At 49.8% G+C, this 25,506-nt stretch overlaps 2 protein-coding genes across 2 annotated transcripts in view; one reads left to right on the top strand and one right to left on the bottom strand.

The window, feature by feature from the left end:
* The first annotated feature begins 681 nt into the window (after positions 1-681).
* LOC129700067 (B2 bradykinin receptor-like) lies at positions 682-7,761 on the top strand. The gene is made up of 2 exons (XM_055640244.1): positions 682-836; positions 3,700-7,761. Exon 2 carries the CDS (start codon positions 3,726-3,728, stop codon positions 4,788-4,790), a length of 1,065 nt encoding a protein of 354 aa, XP_055496219.1. The 5' UTR covers positions 682-836; positions 3,700-3,725; the 3' UTR covers positions 4,791-7,761.
* A 14,175-nt stretch (positions 7,762-21,936) lies between these two features.
* LOC129700591 (uncharacterized) overlaps positions 21,937-25,506 on the bottom strand; it is a 54,945-nt gene continuing 51,375 nt past the window's right edge. Inside the window, exons 18-19 of the mRNA XM_055641209.1 lie at positions 24,820-25,000; positions 21,937-22,089 (exon numbers count right to left, since the gene is read on the bottom strand). Coding sequence (XP_055497184.1) covers positions 22,086-22,089; positions 24,820-25,000 — 185 coding nt within the window. The 3' untranslated portion in view covers positions 21,937-22,085. The remainder of the gene's footprint in view (positions 22,090-24,819; positions 25,001-25,506) is intronic.

Below are 25,506 nucleotides of genomic sequence, written 5' to 3'. Positions count from 1 at the left end.
GACACTCGGTATTTCACTGTGATTATTATTTTTGCTCCAGATTCCGCAGTTGCTGTTTGGGATGTTTGGAACACTCTCTCAACTCTGGAGTGAAATGGCAGGACGGTGGAAGCCGAGACTCGGCGCTTCCTGCCCGATATCCTCTGCGTCACTTTACTGGACAAACAAGTCTAATTGATGTTTATACAACCGATGATGCCAGGCGTAACTCTTGCAGACATTCACAGCCCTTGCTCGTCCGCTGAGAACGGGGAGGCTGATTCCTGGATTATATTTGGATGTGGAGCCAACCCATAACTCGCCGCTTGCCCGGGGGAAGGGCTGAGAGAGGAGGGGACGGGAGGGAGGGGAGGGGAGAGGAAGAGAGGGGTAGGTGAGGAGAGAGGAGTAGGGGAGGAGAGGGGAGAGCAGAGAGGAGCGGAGGGGAGGGGCTGAGAGAGGAGGGGGGAGAGGAGGGAAGGAGAGGGGAGAGCAGAGAGGGGAGGGGAGTGTAGGATGAGGGGGGGAGAGAGGAGAGAGGGAGGAGAGGGTTGGACGGGGAGGGGGGGTTGGAGAACGAAGGGGAGGGGCTAGGAGAGGAGGGGAGGGGAGGGGGGGAGGGGCTAGGAGAGGAGGAGAGGGGAGGGGAGAGGATGGGAGGGGGGGAGGAGAGAGGGGGAGTGGGAGGATATAAAGACACACTGAGCAGGGAGCAGGGTATCACACACACACACAGGCAGGTCTGATCCGGACCTCCCGGGGCAGGAGCTTCCATCTTTCGCCACTTTGTGAGACGACGCGAGAGAGGGTGAGGACCGGGAGCGAGAACATCGAGCGGCGCCTCGACACTGTGAGAGGTGAGAAGCAGTTTGTGGAATCAAGCTACTGCAGCTGCCGATCAACACAAGACACAGAGTGCTGGAGTCACTCAGCTGGACAGGCAGCATCTGTGGGGAACGTGGACAGGTCAAATATTTTGGGTCGCCTTTACCCTCTTCCCCCCCCCCCCCCCCCCCCCCCACACACACACACACACTCCATACCATATGTGTGAAGAAGGGTCCCGACCCTTCCAATAGTTGGTGCCCTGAAACTAGGGGGCACAGGGTTAAAGATTGAAGAGGGACCTCAGGGGTTACTTTTTCACCCCGAGAGTGGTCGGTATCAGGAACGAGCTGCCAGAGGAAGCTACAGGAGAGAAAATAGTTACTTCTCGTAAAAGACACTTGGACAGAATGGGGAGAAGGCAGGACCGGGGTACTGATAGTGAATGATCCGCCATGATCACAGTGAATGGGCGGTACTGGCTCGAAGGGCCGAATGGCCTCTTCCTGCACCTGTTGTGCTGCAGCAAGTAAGAATGTAATTGCTCCATCTGGGACATATGAGAGCAAAACACTCTTCACTCTTGACTATTCACGATCACGGTGGCGCAGCGGTAGAGTTGCTGCCTCACAGCGAAAATGCAGCGCCGGTTGCTGCTGTGAGCAGTTTGCACGTTCTCCCCGTGATCAGCGTGGGTTTTCTCCGAGATCTTCGGTTTCCTCCCACACTCCAAAGACGTGCAGGTTTGTAGATTAATTGGCTTGATAAATGTTTAAAAAAATAATATCCAGTATAAAATTGTCCAGCGTTCCACATCTATATATTAACAGGTCCGGCACTGTCCGTTTTAGCATTCTTTTTGTTATTTTGGGTTTGTTAAAAGTTTTTTTGATTGTTTTTCGGTTTGTTTTATGTGGGGGGGGGGATCGGGGGAAACTTTTTTTCAAGTCCTTACCTTCCCGGAGATGTGATCGATTTTCGCATCACATTCTCCGGGCTCTGCAACCTACCATCGCTAGAGCTGGAAGCCTTCTCGGACTATCGTGGGCCCCATCGGGAGGGGGGGGGGGGGGGAGTTGCGGAAACATTTCGGGGGCAAGTGGACGGGACTGGCTGCTATATTAATGCAGCACACGACCCTCTGTGTGCAAGAGGACGGGGCTGGGTGATAACTTAATACAGCGCAGAATTCACCTACCTCTCCCCGCCCCCGCCCCCCTCCCATCTGGAGTTCTGTATACAAGGGGGGATGTGGCTGGTTGCTAAATTAACGCAAGACATAATTCCCTGCCCCCTCCCCTCCTCGCTGTCCGGAATTCTGTATATAAGGGGACGTGACTGGGTGCCAAATTAATGCAGCGATTAATGCAGCGCAGATTTTCTCTTCCTTCCCCTGTTACGAACCTGTGTGTCAACGGGACGGGACTGGGTGCTACATTAATGCCATGTAGCAAGAATCCCCCCCCCCCCCCCCCCCCCCCTTGCCTCCCCCTCTCTCTCCGGGTCCCTGTGTGCAGGAAGATATGTTCACATCCCAAAGACCAGCACAAAATGCTGGAGTAACTCAACGGGTCGGGCAGAGTGTGGTCCACATCCCTCCAAACCTCTCATAACTGTTTCTTGAACGTTGGGATAGTCCCAGCCTCAACTACCGCCTCTGGCAGCTTGTTCCATACACCCACCACCCACTGTGTGAAAAAGTCACCCCCTCGGATTCCTATTAAATCTTTTACCGTTCACCTTGAACCTATGTCCTCTGGTCCCCGACTCTGGGTAAAAGACTGTGCATCTACCCGATCAATTCCACTCATGATTTTATACACCTCTATAAGATCTCCCCTCATCCTCCTGCGCTCCATGGAATAGAGACACAGCCTACTCAACTTCTCCCTATAGCTCACACCGTCTAGTCCTGACAACATCCTCGTAAATCTTCTCTGAACCCTTTCAAGCTTGACGATATCTTTCCCACAACGTGGTGCCCAGAACAGAACACAATATTCTAAACGCGGTCTTGAGGGCCTGTTCCACTTGGCGATTTTTTCGGCGACTGCCGGCGTCATATAACCATATAACAATTACAGCACGGGAACAGGCCATCTCGGCCCTACAAGTCCCTGCCGAACAATTTTTTTCCCCTTAGTCCCACCTGCCTGCACTCATACCATAACCCTCCATTCCCTTCTCATCCATATGCCTATCCAATTTATTTTTAAATGATACCAATGAACCTGCCTCCACCACTTCCACTGGAAGCTCATTCCACACCGCTACCACTCTCTGAGTAAAGAAGTTCCTCCTCATATTACCCCTAAAAACTTCTGTCCCTTAATTCTGAAGTCATGTCCTCTTGTTTGAATCTTCCCTATTCTCAAAGGGAAAAGCTTGTCCACATCAACTCTGTCTATCCCTCTCATCATTTTAAAGACCTCTATCAGGTCCCCCCTTAACATTTCTGCACTCCAGAGAACAAAGACCTAACTTATTCAACCTATCTCTGTAACTTAGTTGTTGAAACCCAGGCAACATTCTAGTAAATCTCCTCTGTACTCTCTCTATTTTGTTGACTTATCAGTGTCGCCAAAAGATTTTGATCGTTTCAACAAAAGAAATGTTGCGACACTTGAACAAAAACACCGCGCGAGAAGCTGGGACTATCCCATCGTTTAAGAAACAGTTGGACAGGTACATGGATAGGACAGGTTCGTGGTTGTAGACCAAGTGCAGGCAGGTGGGTCTAGTGTAGCTGGGACATTGTTGGCTGTTGTGGGCTAGTTGGGCTGAAGGGCCTGTTTCCACACTGTATCACACCGTGACTCAGTGATGATGATGTTATGACCCTATGACAGTGTGATTCTATGACTCCATGACTCAGTGACTATTCTCTGCCCTCAGGTTTGCCATCCATCTCCGACAAAGCAATGGCGTCTCTCAACCTCAGCGCGGCCCTGAACGTCAGCAACTCCACCTCGTGTCCGGAGGGTGTGTTCTGGGGCTGGCTCTACACCTTCTTGCCCGCCTACATCATGGTGGTGTGCGTGTCCGGCCTGCTGGGCAACATCTTTGTGTTGCTGGTGCTCTGCCTGCACAAGAACCGCTGCACGGTGCCCGAGATCTACCTGGTCAACCTGGCGGGTGCCGACCTCCTCCTGTGTACCTGCCTCCCCTTCTGGGCGCTCAACATCGCCCACCGCTTTGCCTGGCCCTTTGGAGAGCTGCTGTGCCGCTGTGTCAACCTGGCCATCTACTTGAACCTGTGGAGCAGCATCTACTTCCTGGTGATGGTCAGCGTGGACCGCTACCTGGCCCTGGTCAAGGTCCTCAACCCCGGCCGCATCCGCACCCGTTCCTGTGCCAAGATCAACTGCTGCCTCATCTGGGTCTTCAGCCTGGTGATGAGCAGCCCTGCCTTCATGTTCCGCCGGGTGGTCCATGTGCCCCACCTCAACATCTCCGCCTGCCTGCTCAAGTATCCCAACCCGATCTGGCAGCGAAACTCTGAGATCGTCTTCCTGGTGGCCATCTTCTTCATCCCCGTCCTGGCCCTCACCTTCTTCACCACCAGGATCCTGGGCGTGCTGAGGAATGACCGGATGCAGGTCTTCAAGCAGGTCCGCAAGGAGAGCAGGGCGGCCACTCTCATCCTGGTGGTGCTCTTGGCCTTCCTCATCTGCTGGGTCCCCTTCCAGATCTTCCGAGTCCTCAACCTCTTCTACGATGCCAAGATGCTGAGGGGATGCGGGTGGGGAATAGCTATGGCCAACGGCAACATGATGGCCACCTTCCTGGGCTGCACCAACAGCTGCATCAACCCCGTGCTCTATGTCATGGTGGGCAGGCAGTTCCGCAACAAAGCCAGGGAGTTCTACTCCCAATGCGTCACCAGGCGCCAGTCACAACTCACCTCCAGGGACATCTCCATGACCCACAACACCCCCATCTCCACGCTGGAGAGAAGATCGTCGCTGCACATAACACAACGGTGAAATGCATGGATAGAGTGGATGTGGAGAAGATGTTTCCACTGGTGGGAGAGAGAGTCTAGGACCAGAGGTCACAAGAGCCTCAGAATTAAAGGGCGCTCTTTTAGAAAGGAACCGAGGAGGAACTTCTTTTGGCAGAGGGCGGTGAATGTGTAGAAATCATTGAAGATCAAACAGTATTGCTGAAGGTAACCAGTCCCATATCCCTGCAGGCGCCATAGCCTAAAAGTGGAATAACATTGCTGTGGACACATAGAATGGCAACCTGTGTGTTTGATCCCCTAAGTGGCACCGTAGCGTCACATTACCCACCGTATCCACCTCGCTTCCCCCGTATGTGAGAAGAGTGGTGGGTTTTAATAGCTCTGTGTTCCTCAGGCCATTGAACTGTTCCCGAGCAGAATATTGCTTATTTTTTTATTTTTGATCATATCAGAAGTGGGATGATGTTTGATCAACTCCTTGCCACAGAGGGCTGTGGGGGCCAAGTCAGTGGATATTCTTAAGGCGGAAATATACAAATTCTTGATTAGAACGGGTGTCAAGGGTTACGGGGAGAAGGCAGGAAAATGGGATTAGGAGGCAGAGATCAGCAATGATTGAATGGCTGTATTAGACTCGATGGGCCGAATGGCCTAATTCTACTATGATTCTGGTAGACCGGGCTGGACAGCCACAATGTCAGGGTGGAAATGTCAAAGACTGGGAGGGCACTTCATTGAGGCCAGAGGGAGAACGTTTAAAGGAGGCGGTCACGGTGGCGCAGCGGTAGAGTTGCTGCCCTACAGCGAATGCAGCGCCGGAGACCCGGGTTCCATCCCGACTACGGGTGCAGTAGGTACGGAGTTTGCACATTCTCTCCCTGACCTGCGTGGGTTTTCTCCGATATCTTCGGTTTCCTCCCACACAACCTACAAGACGTACAGTTTTGTAGGTTAATTGGCTTGGTGTAAGTGTAAAATTGTCCCTAGTGGGTGTAGGATAGTGTTGATGTGCGGGGATCGCTGGTCGGCACGGACCCGGTGGGCCGAAGGGCCTGTTTCCCACGCTGTATCTCTAAACTAAACTAAACTAAGATGCGGGGGCAAGTGCATTACACACCTGGTGGGTGCCTGGAACGTGCTGCCAGGGGTGGTGGGGGAGGCAGATACGATAGTGGCATTCAAGAGGTTTTTAGTTGGATATGCAGGGAATGGAGGGGTATGGATCACGTGCAGACAGAGGAGATTAGTTTTAACCCAGCATTATGTGCAGCCCGGAAATTGTGGGCCGAAGGGCCTGTTCCTGTGCTGTACTGTTCAATGTCCATGTGAGGACCTGCCTTAACACCCGCCAGGGCTAGCACAGTGGCACAGCGGCAGAGTCGCTGCCTCACAGCGCCAGAGACCCGGGTTCGATCCTGACTACGGGTGCCGTCTGTGTAGAGTTTGCACGTTCTTCCTGTGACCGCGTGGGTTGACTCCGGGTGCTGCGGATTCATCCCACATTCAAGTGCGGGTTTGTAGGTTAATTGGCCCTCTGCAAATTGCCCCCTAGTGTGTAGGGAGTGGATGAGAAAGTGGGATAACACAGAACTAATGTGAACAGGGTAACTTCTACAGGTGCACAGTAGAGAGCATGCTGACCGGTTGCATCGTGGCTTGGTTTGGCAACCTGAGCGTCCATGAGCGGAAAAGATTGCAACGAATTGTGAGCACTGCCCAGTCCATCATCGGCTCTGACCTCCCGTCCATCGAAGGCATCTATCGCAGTCGCTGCCTCAAAATGGCTGCCAGCATCATCAAGGACCCATACCATCCTGGCCACACACTCATCTTCCCGCTACCATCAGGTAGAAGGTACTGGAGCCTGAAATCTGCAACGTCCAGGTTCTGGAATAGCTACTTCCCCACAGCCATCAAGCTATTAAACTCAACTCAAACAAAACTCTGAACATTAATAGCCCATTGCACTTTATCTGTTTATTTATGTGTGTGTATATATATATATATATATATATTCGTTGGTATATGGACACACTGATCTGTTCTGTATTTATTTATGCCTACTATATTCTGTGGTGTAGAAGCAAAGCAATAATTTCATTGTCCTATCTGGCATACATGACAATAAACTCTCTTGAATCTTGAACCTTGAAATATTCAGATATGAAATAGACTTTTGTGGAGCATTGTGGAGGATGGAATTCCATGGTTTGTTTCGTTGAGTTTACTTTATTGTCACTCCACCAAGGTACAATGAAAAGCATTTTGTTGCGTGCTCTCCAGTCAGCGGAAAGACTATACATGATTACAATCAGGACGTCCACACTGTACAGATACAGGATAAGGGGAATGACGTTTCGTGCAAGATAAAGCCCAGCAAAGTCCGATTAAAGGTAGTCTGAGGATCTCGAGAATGGTAGTTGGTAATTCTAGACCACTCTCTAGTTGGTTATAGGATGGTTCAGTTGAATGATAACAGCCGGGAAGAAACTGTCCCTGAATCTGGAGGTGTGCGTTTTCACACTTCTGTACCTCTTGCCTGATGGGAGAGGGAGTGGCTTGGGTGCGACTGGTCCTTGATTATGCTGCTGGCCTTGCCGAGGCAGCGTGAGGTGTAGATGGAGTCAATGGAAGAGACGTTGGTTTGGGATTGAGGCAAATGATGGCATTCTTAAGGGATTGGACAGGCTAGATGCAGGAAAAATATGTTCCACGTGTTGGGGGAGTCCAGAACCAGGGGTCACACTTGTTTGTCCAGTAAAGTGACGGAGAGGATATTGGGCAGCCAGCGCCGAGTCTCGGCTACACCCACCGTCCTGCCAATCCACTCCAGAGTTGACAGCGTGTTTGCAAACAGCAATGGTGGAATCTGGAGGAAAAAAATAATCACAGTGAAATGCCGAGTGTTAGGCGGAGAGACTCAGAAGGTCAGGCAGCATCTTCTGAAGAAGGGTCTCCACCCAAAAATGTACCTATCCATGTCCTCCACAGATGCTTTGTACACGAGTCAGGAAGTGATGACACAGCTTCGTTGGACGTTGGTTCGACTGCATTTAGAGTATTGCGGGTGTGAAGGGTAAATGTAATACGCTTCACCTATATGCTCGATGAAAAGCTAAGCGTTGAAATATTACTGCTTGACCTATGCTCTAAATTAAGAGTTGACCATAGAGACATAATACAATTAGAATTGAGGAACTAGATGCAACTTGCAAGGATTACTTAATGACTTAATGCGAGCTCTAAGCAAAGGCTAAGTTTGGACCAACTGAGCGGTACTGTCAGGCTCCGGGAGGAAACATCTGTATAGATACACCGTTAATATGGGAAGTGACTGGAGAAAGGAGAAGTGCAGAAGGTGAACGTGTCTAGAGGACGGGTCGTTAGTGCGACGTGTCTAAACATTGGGGTGGTCAGTGCTGAGTCTGTGGAAAGTTGTAGTGAAGCCAGTAACTGATCTAATGACCATCTGTGCATCTGTTATTGTAAAATACCATAAGCCTTACTCTTGACCGTTTGCAAATGTAATCGAACTCGGCGTCACCCTTAAGTACTTCTCGTTATATGTCTAAATATGCAGCTCACCCCCTCCATAATCGAGCGGGTCTTCGAGCGACAACCAGTCTGTAACCATACTGACTGTACCCCTCCCCCCTGCCCCTGCCCCTGCTTTATGAGAGGCATAGATAGGGTAGACAGTCGGAATGTAAACAACTATATGCGGGGCGGCACGGTGGCGCTGCAGTAGAGTCGCTGCCTGACAGGGACCCGGGTTCGATCCTGACCACGGGTGCCGTCTGTACGGAGTTTGCACGTTCTCCCCGTGACCTGCGTGGGTTTTGTCCGGGTAGACACAACATGCTGGAGTGACTCAGCGGGCCAGGCAACATCTCTAGAGAGAAGGAGTGGACCAGGTTTCAGGTCGGGACCCTTTTTCAGCCTGAGTTACTGAGGCCAATTAACCTTCAACCCGGATGTGGGAGGTAACTGGAGCACCTGGAGAAAACCCACTCGGTCACAAGGTGAAGGTGCAAACCCCACACACGGCACCGGTGGTCAGGATGGAAACTGGGTCTCTGCCATGAGGCAGCGGCTCTGCCAGCTGTGTCGCTGTGTGTCGCCCCTTGCTTGAGGTGCTGTCACATGCCAGCCACGCATCACGAGCCGCCACTCTGATCCTCTCTGCTGGCAACTGTTGTGTGCACTAAAGTTACCTGAAAGCGGCGGCACGGTGGCGCAGCGCTAGAGTTGCTGCCTCACAGCGCCAGAGACCCGGGGCTCCAACCTGACTATGCAGTTGTACGCTCTCTTCCCCGTGACCGCGTGGGTTTTCTCCGGGAGCTCAGGTCTCCCACACTTCAAAGGCGTCCCACAGCTTTGTAGGTCAATTGGCCTGGTATAATCAAGTGATATGGGGGGAAGAAGCAGGAATGGGGTACTGTTGTTGGATGATCAGCCATGATCATATTGAATGGCAGTGTTGGCTCGATGGGCGAAATGGCCTACGCCTGCACCTATATTTTTCTATGTTTCTATAGTTGCAAAAATTGTCCCTAGTGTGTGTAGGATAGTGTTAGCGTGCGGGGATCGCTGATCGGCACAAGCTTGGTGGGCCGAAGGGCCTGTTTCCATGCTGTATCTCTAAAACTAAACTAAAAATCTGCACAGGAAATGCAATTAGTACAGGTCAGGGTCTTTCTTCAAAGTACCGTCATATCAGTCCATTCTCTGACTGTAAGTGAACACCATTCAGGCTTCCTCTTTACTCAGTACGGCTGCTTCAGCCGACCCAGCATCCCAGAGCTGATGGGTCCCCAGTGTGTGTCCCTTACTCACCGAGCCTCAGTGTTGCTTCATCCATTCCCCGCAGTCCGGAAAACCTCAGTCAACATTCCCAACACGGAAAGGCGGCAGGTTTTCAGGAAGTCTTTCTCGGAGGTGATGATCTTGGAGCAGAACTGGTGGAACATGGAGCAATACAGCACAGAAACAGGCCATTCGGCCCGCAGTGTCCGTGATGCACATGATGCCAGGCCGTAGAGCCACACAGCGTGGAAACAGGCCCTTCGGCCCGACTTGCCCACACTGGCCAACATGTCCCAGCAACACTAGTCCCTCCTGCCCGCGTTTGGTCCATATCCCTCCAAACCTGCCCTATCCATGTACCTGTCTAACTGTTTCTTAAATGATGGGATAGTCTAAGGTCGCCCCATAAACGGAAGGCTCGAGGCCCCCGACCGCGGGAGAACAAAGAAAGGAAGAGATTGAAGATTCAAGAGGCTTTTAGTTGGATATGCAGGGAATGGAGGGGTATGGATCACGTTCAGATAGATGAGATTAGTTTTAACCCAGCATTATGTGCAGCCCGGACATTGTGGGCCGAAGGGCCTGTTCCTGTGCTGTACTGTTCTATATTCCATGTGAGGACCCGCCTTAACACCCGCCAGGGCTAGCAGAGTGGCACAGCGGTAGAGTCGCTGCCTCACAGCGCCAGAGACCCAGGTTCGATCCTGACTACGGGTGCTGTCTGTGTAGAGTTTGCACGTTCTTCCTGTGACCGCGTGGGTTGCCTCCGGGTGCTCCGGTTTCTTCCCACATCGAAAAAACGTGCGGGTTTGTAGGTTAATTGCCCCTCTGTAAATTGCCCCCTAGTGTGCAGGGAGTGGATGAGAAAGTGGGATATCACAGAACTAATGTCAACAGGGAAATATTCAGATATGAAATAGACTTTTGTGGAGCATTGTGGAGAAGATGGAATTCCAGAGTTTGTTTCGTTGTGTTTAGTTTATTGTCACGTCCACCAAGGTACAATGAAAAGCATTTTGTTGTGTGCTCTCCAGTCAGCGGAAAGACTATACATGATGACAATCAAGCCGTCCACACTGTACAGATACAAGATAAAGGAATAACGTTCAGTGCAAGATAAAGCCCAGTAAAGTCCGATTAAAGATCGTCCGAGGATCTCCAGTGAGGTGGTTGGTAAGTCTAGACCACTCTCTAGTTGGTGATAGGATGCTTCAGTTGCCTGATAACAGCCGGGAAGAAACTGTCCCTGAATCTGGAGGTGTGCGTTTTCACACTTCTGTACCTCTTGCCTGATGGGAGAGGGAGTTACTTGGGTGCGACTGGTCCTTGATTGTGCTGCTGGCCTTGCCGAGGCAGCGTGAGGTGTAGATGGAGTCTATGGATGAGACGTTCATTTGGGATTGAGGCAAATGAAGGAATTCTTAAGGGATTGGACAGGCTAAATGCAGCAAAAAAATGTTCCCGTGTTGGTTAGTCCAGAACCAGGGGTCACAGTGTAAGAATAAGGGGTTGGTCATTTAGATTAGATTAGATTAGATTAGATTAGATCCTTTATTTGTCATTCAGTCTTTACGGTCTGAACGAAATGTTGTTGCCTGCACCATACATACAATAATACAATAATAGACAACAGAACAGACAGTAAACACAAATTAACATCCACCACAGTGAGTCTACCAAGGACCTCCTCACTGTGATGGAGGCAAAAATCTTAGGGCTGCAGTCTCTTTCCTCCTCTTCTCCCTCTGCGCTGAGGCGATACCCCACCGGGCGATGGTAAATCAGTCCCGCGGCTCACCGAGCTCCGCGAATGGGACGGTTCAAACACCGCGGCCCGGGGTGGTTGAAGCTGCCGCCCTCCAGTCCAGCGGACGCAGCTGTTAACGATGTCGTCCACTGGCCCGCGGCCGAACCCCGGACTCAAGTCACCGCCACCAGAACGCCGTCTCGGCCACCAGAGCACCGTTCCAGCCCCGAGCCGGGTCACCCTCACGTGAGCGTCTGAGCCCCGCGCCAGGCCGCCCTCGCGGGAGCGTCACAGCCCCTCATGTGAGCGCCGTTCCACCCTCGAGCTGGGCCGCCCCCTCGGGAGCGCCGTTACCCCGAGCTGGGCCGCACCGACAGGAGCGTCTCAGCCCCGCGCCAGGCCGCCCTCAGGGGAGTGAGCCCAGGGCAAGTCCTGACAGGCTGCCTCCGGAGCCACGAGGTCACTAGCTCCGCCATTAGGCCTCAGCGCAGACGGAGGCAGAGAACGGGGATACGACAAAAAAGTCGCATTCCCCCGAAGGGAGAGACAGCAAGCCCCGTTACAACCCCCCCACCCCCCCCCCCACATACATAATCACACAATCTAAAACCAAAAACTTAGCTAAACAAAATGAAAGAAACAACACAAAAAAGTAAAAACAAATGGACGGCAGGCGAGCCGCAGCTGTTCACCAGCGCCGCCCCTAACGCCATTTAGGACGGAGATGAGGAAAACCTTTTTCACCCAGAGAGTTGTGAATCTGTGGAATTCTCTGCCACAGACGGCAGTGGAGGCCAATTCACCAGATGTATTCAGGAGAGGGTTGGATAGTTGGCTCTTATGGGATATGGGGAAATAGCAGGAATGGGGCGCAGTTCCTAACTTTTACCGCTGTTCCATCGAAAGCATCCTGACCACCTGCTTCACGGTATGGTACAGCAGTTGCACCGTAGCAGACAGGAAGGCACTACAACGGGTGGTGAAAACCGCTCAGTACATCATCGGTGCCCCGCTCCCTGCCATGGATGCCCTCCACCGAAAACGGTGCCTGAGACGGGCCGGGAAGATCATCAAAGACCCCTCCCACCCCAACCATGGACTGTTTACCCTCCTCCCATCAGGGAGGCGGTACAGGAGCCTCAGGTCTCGTACTAGTAGGATGAGGAACAGCTTCTACAACATCACAATCACACTGCTGAACTCGGAGTCCCGCTGATAGATTTCTCCAATCTCTCCGTCCACATTGTTTGCTTATTCTGTATTTTTATTTCCAGATTGCACTATTACTACGGACTGATGCTAAACTGCATTTCGTTGTACCCATACTTGTATCTGTGCAATGACATTAAAGTTGAATTGATTGGGGATGATCAGCCATGATCACATTGAATGGCGGTGCTGGCTCGAAGGGCCGAATGGCCTACTCCTGCACCTATTGTCTATCTTTCTATGTTTACCTGGTCACCATGTAATGTAATGTTGTAACTGCCAGTGTTGAGTTGATCTGATGCACTTAAATCATGTCGTGACCAAGCAAATGGAAAATGTGTTGTACGATGATATCACTTATGTTATCATAAACTAATAAATGTAATGCTTGTTCCTCTGCTCTTCCTCCCGCGCTTTTGAAGACCGACTAAAATAAACTTTGTTTACCCTGAAGTGTGCGTGGGGTCCTTTGGGAATTGGGGGCGGTGACATTAAACACTGAAGGGACACAAGGAGATTTAGAGCACGCTGTCGAGTTGCATCACAGCTTGGTTTAGGAGCAGCCCAAGACAATATGCAATGGATTTAGAAACAAGGAACTGCAGAGGCCGGTTTGTACTGAAAAACGGAAAACATAGAACTAGTGTGAACGGGTGATCCATGGTCGGTCGTTGAGTCATAGAATGATACAACGTGGAAACAGGCCATTCGGCCCAACTTGCCCACACTGGCCAACATGTCCCAGCTACACTCGACCCACCTGCCTGCGCTTGGCCCATATCCCTCCAAACCTGTCCTATCCAGCTATCTGTCTCACTGTTTCTTAAACAATAGGATCCAGTCCCAGCCTCAACTTCCTACTCTGGCAGCTCGTTCCATACACACACCACCCTTTGTGTGAAAAAGTTAACCTTCAGATTCAATAGACAATAGACAATAGGTGCAGGAGTAGGCCATTCGGCCCTTTCAGCCAGCACCGCCATTCAATGTGATCATGGCTGATCATCCACAATCAGTACCCCGTTCCTGCCTTCTCCCCATATCCCCTGACTCCGCTACCTCTAAGAGCCCTATCTAACCCTCTCTTGAAAGTATCCAGAGAACCGGCCTCCACTGCCCTCTGAGGCAGAGAATTCCACACTCACAACTCTCTGTGTGAAAAAATGTTTCCTCATCTCCGTTCTAAATGGCTTGCCCCTTATTCTTAAACTGTGGCCCCTGGTACTGGACTCCCCCAACCTTTAATAATCTTATATGTTTCAATATACTCCCCTCTCATCCCGCTCATGTCTACAGTAAAAGTACTGCCCTTGGAGAGTGGGAGGAAACTTGAGCACTCGGAAACCCACAGGTGATCAGAGGAAGCATCTGTCTGAGCACTGCCCGCTGTTCCTCTGTTGCAACTTCACTTCATCACTCAAGGGAGGTTTCAATTGTTATATGTACCGACGAGAACAATGACCTTCTTACTTGCAGCAGCACAACAAGCCTGTGAGTACAGTTGTCATGGGTAACAAACTCAAAAAGGCAAATCAACAAAGTAAAAATGAAAATTACCCTAAACCTAACCCTAACGAAAAAGAACGTCACCCATTCGTTCTCTCCAGAGATGCTGCCTGTCCCGCTGGAGCATTGTGTGCAGTTTTGGTTCCCTAATTTGAGGAAGGACATTATTGCTATTGAGGGAGTGCAGCGTAGGATCACAAGGTTAATTCCCGGGATGGCGGGACTGTCATATGCTGACAGAATGGAGCGGCTGGGCTTGTAGACAATAAAAAACATTCTATTCTATTCTATACTCTGTAGTTTAGAAGGATGAGAGGGAATTTCATTGAAACATATAAGATTATTAAGGGTTTGGACACGCTAGAGGCAGGAAACATGTTCCCGATGTTGGGGGAGTCCAGAACCAGGGGCCACAGTTTAAGAATAAGGGCTAAGCCATTTAGAACGGAGATGAGAAAACACATTTTCACACAGAGAGTTGTGAGTCTGTGGAATTCTCTGCCTCAGAGGGCGGTGAAGGCTGGTTCTCTGGATACTTTCAAGAGAGAGCTAGATAGGGCTCTTAAAGACAGTGGAGTCAGGGGATATGGGGGGAAGGCAGGAACGGGGTACTGATTGGGGATGATCAGCCATGATCACATTGAATGGCGGGGCTGGCTCGAAGGGCCGAATGGCCTACTCCTGCACCTATTGTCTATTGAGTTACTCCTAAATATTGTGTCTATCTTCGATTTAAACCAGTGTCTGCAGTTCCTTCCTGAACAAATTATAAATGCGAGTGCTGAAGTCCTTAGTGCAACCATTTTATAGTTCATAGTTTTGTCAGTGTTATGATTCCGATACACATTCACATTTATTATCACATGCACCAATTAAGGTACATAGTTGAGTTACCATGCAGCCATACAATTGTAGGGCACAGTTGTACCATTGCAGCCTACATATGTAGGGCACAGCAGCCTGATGGTTGTTGGGAAGAAGCTGCTCCTGAACCTGGAGCTCACAGTTTTCAGACCCCTGCACCTTCCTCCCACTGGCAGCAGTGAAATTGGTTGCCATTTTCACTCTTCTTACATGTGACAGTAATGAACCTAAACGGTGCTGGCTCGAAGGGCCGAATGGCCTACTCCTGCACCTATTGTCTATGGTCTAAACATCTCAGAACTGCTGTAGATTTGGGAGCAACAGCAGGAGGAGATTAGCAGGAGATAAGACTGATTGGCTCTAACCCAAGTGGGAGGAGAGAAGTGAGCCAGTGCCGGGAAAACAGTTGAAAACTGAGGAATTTGGTTTGTAAATTGGTAAATCAGGCAATTTTTTATCAGTCAATTTAAGCAAGACTGCTCTTAGGGAGCGGCAGTGAGAGAGCGGCCTTGTGAGGGAAGTGTAAGTCTTTGGCTCGAGAGTCTTCGGCTGAGGGGACTACGCAATACGCTTGAGAGGTAGAGACGAAAGAAGGAGATGTCAGGCAAGCTGATTCAGTGTGATGCTTGCAGTATGTGGGAGGTCAAGGACACCGCTGGTGCCTCTGGCTGCTACAAATGCGAAAAGTGCATCCAGGTAGAGCTCCTGAAGGACCGTGTTGGGAACTGGAGAAGCAAGTGGATGACCTCCGGTTCGTCTGAGAAACGGAGTCGTTCCTCGACAAGTCCTACAGTAAGATTGTTACACCTAAGGTACTGGAAGAGAGAAGGTGGGAGACAGTGAGAAAGGGAGGGAAGCATGGAATGCCAACGTCCCCGGGTGTTGTACCTTTTGTGAACAGGTTCACCCACTTAGAAGCTGTCGGGACAGAAAACGTTTTTACACTGAGCAGCGGACTGGCTTGCGACGCGAATAGGGCTGTTGAGCCAAAACCAAAAAGGCCTAAGGCAGGCAACACCATTATAGTGGAAGACTCCATTGTGAGAGGTAAGGACATGGGTTTCTGCGGGAACAGATGGGATGCGAGGATGGTGTGCTGCCTTCCTGGTGCCAGGATCCAGGATGTCACGGACAGAGTGCAGAAAATCCTCAAGGGCGAAGGTGAACATCCGGAAGTGGTAGTGCATGTCGGCACAAACGATGTCGGAAAGAAGGGGATGAATATTTTGCAGCGTGACTTTAGAGAGCTTGGAAAAATGCTGAAAAGCAGGACCTCCAGGGTTGTTATCTCCGGTTTGCTTCCAGTTCCTCATGCTGGCGAGAGCAGGAACAGGGAGATACGGGACCTGAACGTGTGGCTGAGGAACTGGTGCACGGGGCAGGGATTTAGATTCTTAGATCGTGGAGGATGGAGTTAAAGCGAAAGGGTTTCTTAAATGTGTGAGCGTAGAGACAGAGGGGTGTAAAATGAGGGTAAAAGCAATAGGTAGCAAGGTGAAAAGTAAAAGTGGCAGGCCGGCAAATCCAGGGCAAAAATCAAAAAGGGCCACTTTTCAGCATAATAGTATAAGGGGTAAGAGTGTTGTATAAACAAGCCTGAAGGCTTTGTGTCTCAATGCAAGGAGCATTCGTAATAAGGTGGATGAGTTGAATGTGCAGATAGCTATTAATGACTATGATATAGTTGGGATCACGGAGACATGGCTCCAGGGTGACCAAGGCTGGGAGCTGAACATCCAGGGATATTCAATATTCAGGAGGGATAGACAGAAAGGGAAAGGAGGTGGGGTAGCGTTGCTGGTTAGAGAGCAGATTAACGCAATAGAAAGGAAGGACATTAGCTTTGAGAATGTGGAATCGATATGGGTAGAGCTGCGAAACACTAAGGGGCAGAAAACGCTAGTGGGAGTTGTGTACAGGCCACCTAACAGTAGTAGTGGAGTTGGGGATGGCATCAAACAGGAAATTAGAAATGTGTGTAACAAAGGTAAAACAGTTATAATGGGTGACTTCAATCTACATATAGATTGGGTGAATCAAATTGGCAAGGGTGCTGAGGAAGAGGATTTCTTGGAATGTATGTGGGATAGTTTTCTAAACCAACATGTAGAGGAACCAACGAGAGAGCAGGCTATTCTAGACTGGGTAATGAGTAATGAGGAAGGGTTAGTTAGCAGTCTTGTTGTGCGTGGCCCCTTGGGCAAGAGTGACCATAATATGGTTGAGTTCTTCATCAGGATGGAGAGTGACATAGTTAATTCAGAAACAAGGGTCCTGAACAAAGAAAGGTAACTTTGAGGGTATGAGACGTGAATTGGCCAAGATCGACTGGCGATTGATTCTTAATGGGTTGACGTTGGATATGCAATGGAAGGCATTTAAAGACTGCATGATGAACTACAACAATTGTTCATCCCAGTTTGGCAAAAAAATAAATCGGGGAAGGTAGTGCATCCGTGGATAACAAGGGAAATCAGGGATAGTATCAAAACAAAAGATGATGTTACAAATTAGCCAGAAAAAGCAGCCTACCAGAGGACTGGGAGAAATTCAGAGACCAGCAGAGGAGGACAAAGGGCTTAATTAGGAAAGGTAAAATAGATTATGAAAGAAAACTGGCAGGGAACATAAAAACTGACTGCAAAAGCTTTTATAGATATGTGAAAGAAAAAAAGAAAAAGATTAGTTAAAACAAATGTAGGTCCCTTGCAGTCAGAAACAGGTGAATTGATCATGGGGAACAAGGATATGGCAGACCAATTGAATAACTACTTTGGTTCTGTCTTCACTAAGGAAGACATAAATAATCTGCCGGAAATAGCAGGGGACCGGGGGTCAAATGATATGGAGGAACTGAGTGAAATCCAGGTTAGCCGGGAAGTGGTGTTGGGTAAATTGAATGGATTCAAGGCCGATAAATCCCCAGGGCCAGATAGGCTGCATCCCAGAGTACTTAAGGAAGTAGCCCCAGAAATAGTGGATGCATTAGTGATAATTTTTCAAAACTCTTTAGATTCGGGAGTAGTTCCTGAGGATTGGAGGGTAGCTAATGTAACACCACTTTTTAAAAAGTGAGTGAGACAGAAAACTGGGAATTACAGACCAGTTAGTCTAACATCGGTAGTGGAGAAACTGCTAGAATCAGTTATTAAAGATGGGATAGCAGCACATTTGGAAAGTGGTGAAATCATTGGACAAAGTCAGCATGGATTTATGATGGGTAAATCATGTCTGACGAATCTTATAGAATTTTTCGAGGATGTAACGAGTAGAGTGGATAAGGGAGAACCAGTGGATGTGTTATATCTGGACTTTCAGAAGGCTTTCGACAAGGTCCCACATAAGAGATTAGTATAGAAACTTAAAGCACACGGTATTGGGGGTTCAGTATTGATGTGGATAGCGAACTGGCTGGCAGACAGGAAGCAAAGAGTAGGAGTAAACGGGTCCTTTTCACAATGGCAGGCAGTGACTAGTGGGGTACCGTAAGGCTCAGTTCTGGGACCCCAGCTATTTACGATATATATTAATGATTTGGACGAGGGAATTGAATGCAACATCTCCAAGTTTGCGGATGACACGAAGCTGGAGGACAGTGTTAGCTGTGAGGAGGATGCTAGGAGGCTGCAAGGTGACTTGATAGGCTGGGTGAGTGGGCAAATGCATGGCAGATGCAGTATAATGTGGATAAATGTGAGGTTATCCACTTTGGTGGCAAAAACAGGAAAGTAGACTAGTATCTGAATGGTGGCCGATTAGGAAAGCGGGAAATGCAACGAGACCTGGGTGTCATGGTACACCAGTCATTAAAAGTAGGCATGCAGGTGCAGCAGGCAGTGAAGAAGGCGAATGGTATGTTAGCATTCCTAGCAAAAGGATTTGAGTATAGGAGCAGGGAGTTGTACTGCAGTTGTACATGGTCTTGGTGAGACCACACCTGGAGTATTGCGTACAGTTTTGGTCTCCTAATCTGAGGAACGACATTCTTGCCATAGAGGGAGTACAGAGAAGGTTCACCAGACTGATTCCTGGGATGTCTGGACTTTCAAATGAAGAAAGACTGATAGACTCGGTTTGTACTCGCTAGAATTTAGAAGATTGAGGGGGGATCTTATAGAAACTTACAAAATTCTTAAGGGGTTGGACAGGCTAGATGCAGGAAGATTGTTCCCGATGTTGGGGAAGTCCAGAACAAGGGGTCACAGTTTAAGGATAAGGGGGAAATCTTTTAGGACCGAGATGAGGAAAACTTTTTTCACACAGAGAGTGGTGAATCTCTGGAATTCTCTGCCGCAGAGGGTAGTTGAGGCCAGTTCATTGGTTATATTTAAGAGGGAGTTAGATGTGGCTAAAGGGATCAGGGGGTATGGAGCGAAGGCAGGTACGGGATACTGAGTTGGATGATCAGCCATGATCTTATTGAATGGCGGTGCAGGCTCGAAGGGCCGAATGTTTCTATGTTCTATGTTTCCTCCCGTTATCAGGCTTCTGAACGGTCCATCCATAAGGTCATAAGAGCAGAATTAGGCCATTCAATCCATCAAGTCTACTCCGCCATTCAACCATGGCTGATCTATCTCTCCCTCCTAACCCCATTCTCCTGCCTTCTCCCCATAACGTCTGACACCCGTACTAATCAAGAATCTATCTTCTCTGCCTTAAAAATGTCCACTGACTTGGCCTCCACAGTCGTCTGTGGCAAAGAATTCCAGATTCATCACCCTCTGACTAAAGAAATTCCTCCTCATCTTCCAGAAGGAACATCCTTTAATGCTGAGGCTATGACCTCTAATCATAATCATACTTTATTAGCAAAGTATGTTTTGCAACATACGAGGAATTTCATTTGCCGTACAGTCATACCAATAAAAAGCAACACAAAATACATTTTAACATAAACATCCACCACAGTGACTCCTCCACATTCCTCAAACGTTCAATCTCTCCCCTTCTTTGTTCTCCCGTGGTCGAGGGCCTTGAGGCTTCCGCTGACGGGACGATCTTGGTTCCCGTAGCCGGCAGCGTTTGGATCCTCGCGTCGGGGTGATCAAGCTCCCGCATCAGGGGGAATCTCAGCTCCCCTGCGCCGGGCTTTCTGACCCCGGGTCGGGGCTGGTCGAAGCCTTCTGTGTCGTTGGTGCTTCCCGACATTGGTCTCTACCCGAGACCGCAGGCTCCTCGATGGTGAAATCCGCAGGCTGCGGTTGCAGCGTCGATCCAAGGCAAGGAATCTCCGATGGTAAGTCCACGTCCCCGTGGTGGGGCCCAAAGTCAGTCCCAAGCAAGGCCTCCAGCTCCACGATGTTAGGATACAACCCGGAACTGCAGAGCAACGGAGATACAACCCGGAAAACAATCACTACTCCGGCAAGGTGAGGGATTGAAAAAAGTTTCCCCCCCCCCCCCTCCTCCCCCCCCCCCCCCCACATAAAACAAACCAGAGAACATTAACACAAACTTCTAAAACACACTAAAAATAACCCAAAAAAAAGATGAAAAGACAGACAGACTGTTGGCGAGGCTGCAATTGTGTGGCGCCCCCTGCTGGTTAGATACTCCCACCAGTGGAAACATCCTCTCCACATCCACTCTATCCAAGCCTTTCACTATTCGATAAGTTTCAATGAGGTCCCTGCCCCTCATCCTTCTAAACTCCAGCGAGTACAGGCCCGGTGCCGACAAACGCTCTTCAGCTAGGATGGGGTACTCTCCGATTGTGGACATTGGACTTTGTCTCTCGAACTGAAGTGCCACAAAGGTTAGAACTATTTAAGAAATAACTGCAGATGCTGGAAAAATCGAAGGTAGACAAAAAATGCTGGAGAATCTCAGTGGGTGAGGCAGCATCTATGGAGGGAAGGAAAAGGAGACGTTTTGGGACCCGAAATGTCACCTATTCCTTCACTCCATAGATGCTGCCTCACCCGATGAGTTTAGACAATAGACAATAGACAACAGGTGCAGGAGTAGGCCATTCGGCCCTTTGAGCTAGCACTGCCATTCACTGTGATCATGGCTGATCATCCCCAATCAGTACCCCGTTCCTGCCTTCTCCCCATATCCCCTGACTCCATAATCTTTAAGAGCCCTATCTAGGTCTCTCTTGAAAGTATCCAGAGAACCTGCCTCCACCGCCCTCTGAGGTAGAGAATTCCACAGACTCACCACTCTCTGAGAAAAAGTGTTTCCTCACCTCCGTTCTAAATGGCTTACTCCTTATTCTCAAACTGTGGCCCCTGGTTCTGGACTCCCCCCAACATCGGGAACATGTTTCCTGCCTCTAGCGTGTCCAAATCATTAATAATCTTATATGGGTGACGTTTCGGATCAGACTTCGGATGTGCGGGGAAGGGGGGGGGGATATGCAGGCAGAGGAGATTAGTTTATCTTGGTATCATGTTTGACACAGACATTGTGGGCCGAAGGGCCTGTTGCTGTGCTGTTTGATGTAACTATGTGAAGAAGGGTTTACTGATTTCATCCATATTCAGACATGCTCTGTGTGGAAGATGTTGTCCTGTTATCCCATGTATAATCTACCGGGAAACAACTTCCCCGTCAACCCTCTCCAAGGTCCTTTACGACCGTGGTGTGTCGACTGTTTTAAGGTGTTAAAGGACCTTGGACCTTGGCGGCACAGTGCCAGAGACCCAGGTTCGATCCTGACCTCCCTCGGGATTTGTGTGGAGTTTGCACGTTCTCCCCGTGACCCATGTGGGTTTCCTCCGGTTTCCCCCCCACCCCCCCCTCCATCCCAAAGACGTGCGGGCTTGTAGGTTAATTGGTCCTAGTGTGTAGGGAGTGGATGAGAAAGTGGGGTAACATGGAACCTGTGTGAATGGGTGATGGATGGTCAGTGTGGACCTGATGGGGCCGAAGGGCCTGTTTCAGTGCTGCACCTCTAAACTAAGCTCAAGAGTCAGGGAAAGGCCCTTCGGCCCACCAAGGTGATTCTGGCCTTTATGCCCATCTGCAAGGTCCTTTACTAACGCACAAAAAGTGAAAGGAAGTGACGATGGAGGCTCCACACGTTGAATCTGAACCATTTAATATCCTTCTGTGTAGCTGTATAAGAGAGTTTCTGTCACTGCCAGCTCATACAAGGAGTAGCAGCACAGTGCCCCCACCAACGGTCGGGAACTTGGTTGTCAGATGTCCTCCCTGCTGGGATGATCTTCCTCTTCAACTGCAAAGAAAAGATAAGAACCCATCAAAGAGTCACGGAGTCACACGGTACTTTTCCCATAGGCTGAAGGTACAGAAGTGTGAAAACGCACACCTCCAGGCTTGGCCATCGCTTCGCCCAACACCTCCGCTCGGTTCGCAATAACCAACCTGATCTCCCACTGGCTCAGCACTTCAACTCCCCATTCCGAATCTGACCTTTCTGTCCTGGGCCTCCTCCATGGCCAGAGTGAGGACCACCATAAATTGGAGGAGCAGCACCTCGTATTTCGCTTGGGCAGTTTAGAAACATAGTAAATAGGTGGAGGAGTAGGCCATTCGGCCCTTCGAGCCTGCACCGCCATTCGATATGATCATGGCTGATCATCCAACTCGGTATCCCATCCCTGCCTTCTCTCCATACCCCCTGATCCCTTTAGCCACAAGGGCCACATCTAACTCCCTCTTAAATATAGCCAATGAACTGGCCTCAGTTTACACCCCAGCGGTATGAACATTGACTTCTCCAATTTCAGGTAGTCTTTGTTTTCTCCGCCTTTCTCCTCCCCTTCCCAGCTCTACTACAGCCCACTGTCTCCGCCTCCTTCCTTCTTTGTCCCGTCCCCCCCATCCCCACATCAGTCTGAAGAAGGGTCTCGACCCAAAACGTCACCTATTCCTTTGCTGCATAGATGCTACCTCACCCGCTGTATCTCCAGCATTTTTGTCTACCTCCAGTTTCAGGGACAGTTTCTTCTTAGCAACTGAATCGTTCTATCACCAGCCAGAGAGCAATGCTGACCACCCATTTACCTCATTGGAGACCCACGGACTATTGTTGATCAGATCTTGTACTAAACGTCATTCCCTTCTCATTCTGTACACTGTGAATTGCTCTATTGCAATCGTGTATTGTCTTTCCGCTGATTGGTTAGTACGCAATAAGAGCTTTTCACTGTGACTCGGCACACGTGACAATCTACTAAACGAAACGGAAAAAAATCAAGCAAACAAGGCACTAGGCCCAACTCATCCACGCCAACCCAGATGCCCCAACAAAGACACAAAATGCTGGAGTAACTCTGCGGGACAAGCACCATCTCTGGAGAGAAGGAATGGATGATGTTTTGCATTGAGACCCTTCTTCCCGACCCGAAACGTTACCCATTCCTTCTCTCCAGAGATGTTGCCTGCCCTGCTGAGTTACTCCAACATTGGGTGTCTATCTTCTGTGTACATCAACATATAAGGTCATAAGGAATAGGAGCAGAATTGGGCCATTCGGCCCATCAAGTCTACTCTGCCATTCAATCATGGTTGATCTATCCCTCCCTCCTCGCCCCTTTCTCTTGCCTTGTCCCTATAACCCTTGACAATAGACATTAGGTGCAGGAGTAGGGCATTGGGCTCTTAGAGCCAGCACCGCCATTCAAAGTGATCATGGCTGATCATCCACAATCAGTACCCCGTTCCTGCCTTCTCCCCATATCCCCTGACTCTGCTATCTTTAAGAGCCCTATTTAACCTTCTCTTGACAGCATCCAGAGAACCTGCCTCCACTGCCTTCTGAGCCAGAGAATTCCACAGACTCGCCACTCTCTGTGAGAAAAAGTGTTTCCTCGTCTCCATTCAAAATGGTTTTCCCCTCAATCTTAAACTGTGGCCCCTGGTTCTGGACTTCCCCAACATCGGGAACATGTTTCCTGCCTCTAGCTTGTCAAAACCCTTAATAATCTTATATGTTTCAATAAGATATCCTCTCATCCTTCTAAACTCCAGAGTATATAAGCCCAGCCGCTCCATTCTCTTAGCATATGACAGTCCCGCCATCCCGGGAATTAACCTTGTAAAAGTTACACTGCACTCCCTCAATAGCAACAAAGGCCTTGCTCAAATTAGGAGACCAAAACTGCACACAATACTCAGGTGTGGTCCCACTAGGGCCCTGTATAACTGCAGAAGGACCTCTTTGCTCCTATACTTAACTCCTCTTGTTATAAAGGCCAACATGCCATTCGCTTTCATCACTGCCTGCTGTACCTGCATGCTTAATTTCATTGACTGATGAACAAGGACCCCCCAGATCCCGTTATACTTCCCCTTTTCCCAACTTGACATCATTCAGATAATAATCTGCCTTCCTGCTTTTGTCAGCAAAGTGGATACCTGTACTAATCAAGAATCTATTTATTTCTGCCTTAAAAATATCCACTGACTTGGCCTCCACAGTCAAGATGCCAGATCTTCTAAGGCCCCCTTCGGTCTTGGCTGACCATGGGTGTCTCCAGGGTTGGAGGACGCCTGTGCGTGACTTTGTTTAACGTGGGGAGATTGGTGCACAGACAGCCACGCCACAGTCCTTGACAGATCTGGGTCAGGATCCAGTGGCATGGAGTCCAAGACGACCGGAGACCCTTTTCTGCCGCAGCCTTCATCCGCCTTCCCAGCCGTTGTGACGCTCCACTAAAGTCAGCCATCGTCCTCCGCCTGTTCCACCGTTGAGGTCTTGGTTGGATTGCTCTTTGTCAGGGACCTCCCCCTAGACCTTACCGCCATGGGTGGCCCTACCAGGAGCATGGCTCCAGACGGCATCGCTCTCAGGATCTCAGGACCACACAAGCTTCTCCACCACGACAAGGTGACAATCCAGATCTAGACAATAGATAATAGACACAGGTGCAGGAGTAGGCCATTCGGCCCTTCAAGCCAGCACTACGCCCCCCCCCCCCCCCCCCCCCTCCCCTCCACGTACCTTTCCAGCATGTTTGCCTTGAGGAGATGGGGGGAGTGAGTTGCCACCATCTGTAATAACTGGACCAGCTGCTTTTTCTTTGCAGCTGTGTCTTTCGATAGCTCTGGAGAGGTTGGAGTGTTGTTCGCCCTTCGGTCTCTCTGGATCTTGGTGTGGAGCGGGTCTGGTACTGGCTCAATTTCTGCAAGACAATGCTTTCCTTTAGTATTTTTCTTTAGATAAGAGCTAAGATCATGGAAACAGGCCTTTCGGCCCACTGGGTCCGCTCCGACCAGTGATCAGGGGCCAGTACACTTGCATTATTCTACACACTGGAGAAAGGTTATCGGCCTGTCCCACTTCCGCGATTTTTTTGGCAACTTGCCGGCACCCGTCATAGTCACAAGCAGGTCTCCGAAAATGTTGAAAATACAGCGGCGACCAGAACAAGGTACGACTCTTTGGGCGACTACTCACAACCCGATACAGGCTTCACCCCACGACATGTCACCAGGGTGTCGCCTGTATGGTCGTGAGTCGTCTCCTCAGTCGCCCAAAGAGTCGTAGCGTCTTTCTGGTTGCCGCTGAGTTTTTAACATGTTGAAACATAATTTTCGGCGACCTATGACGGGTGCCGGCAGTCCCCGAAAAGTCACATAAGTGGGACAGGCCCATTCGAATGTTTTACCAAGGCCAATCAACCTACAA

The sequence above is a fragment of the Leucoraja erinacea genome, chromosome 9 (assembly GCF_028641065.1).
Source record: "Leucoraja erinacea ecotype New England chromosome 9, Leri_hhj_1, whole genome shotgun sequence".
Taxonomy (NCBI): domain Eukaryota; kingdom Metazoa; phylum Chordata; class Chondrichthyes; order Rajiformes; family Rajidae; genus Leucoraja; species Leucoraja erinaceus.
Note: the sequence above shows the minus strand (reverse complement) of the source record. Positions and strands in the feature narration are given on the sequence as shown.

What these genes read in the sequence shown, in the direction of transcription:
- LOC129700067 (XM_055640244.1), top strand. Translation starts at nt 3,726, where the DNA reads ATGGCGTCTCTCAACCTCAGCGCGGCCCTGAACGTCAGCAACTCCACC.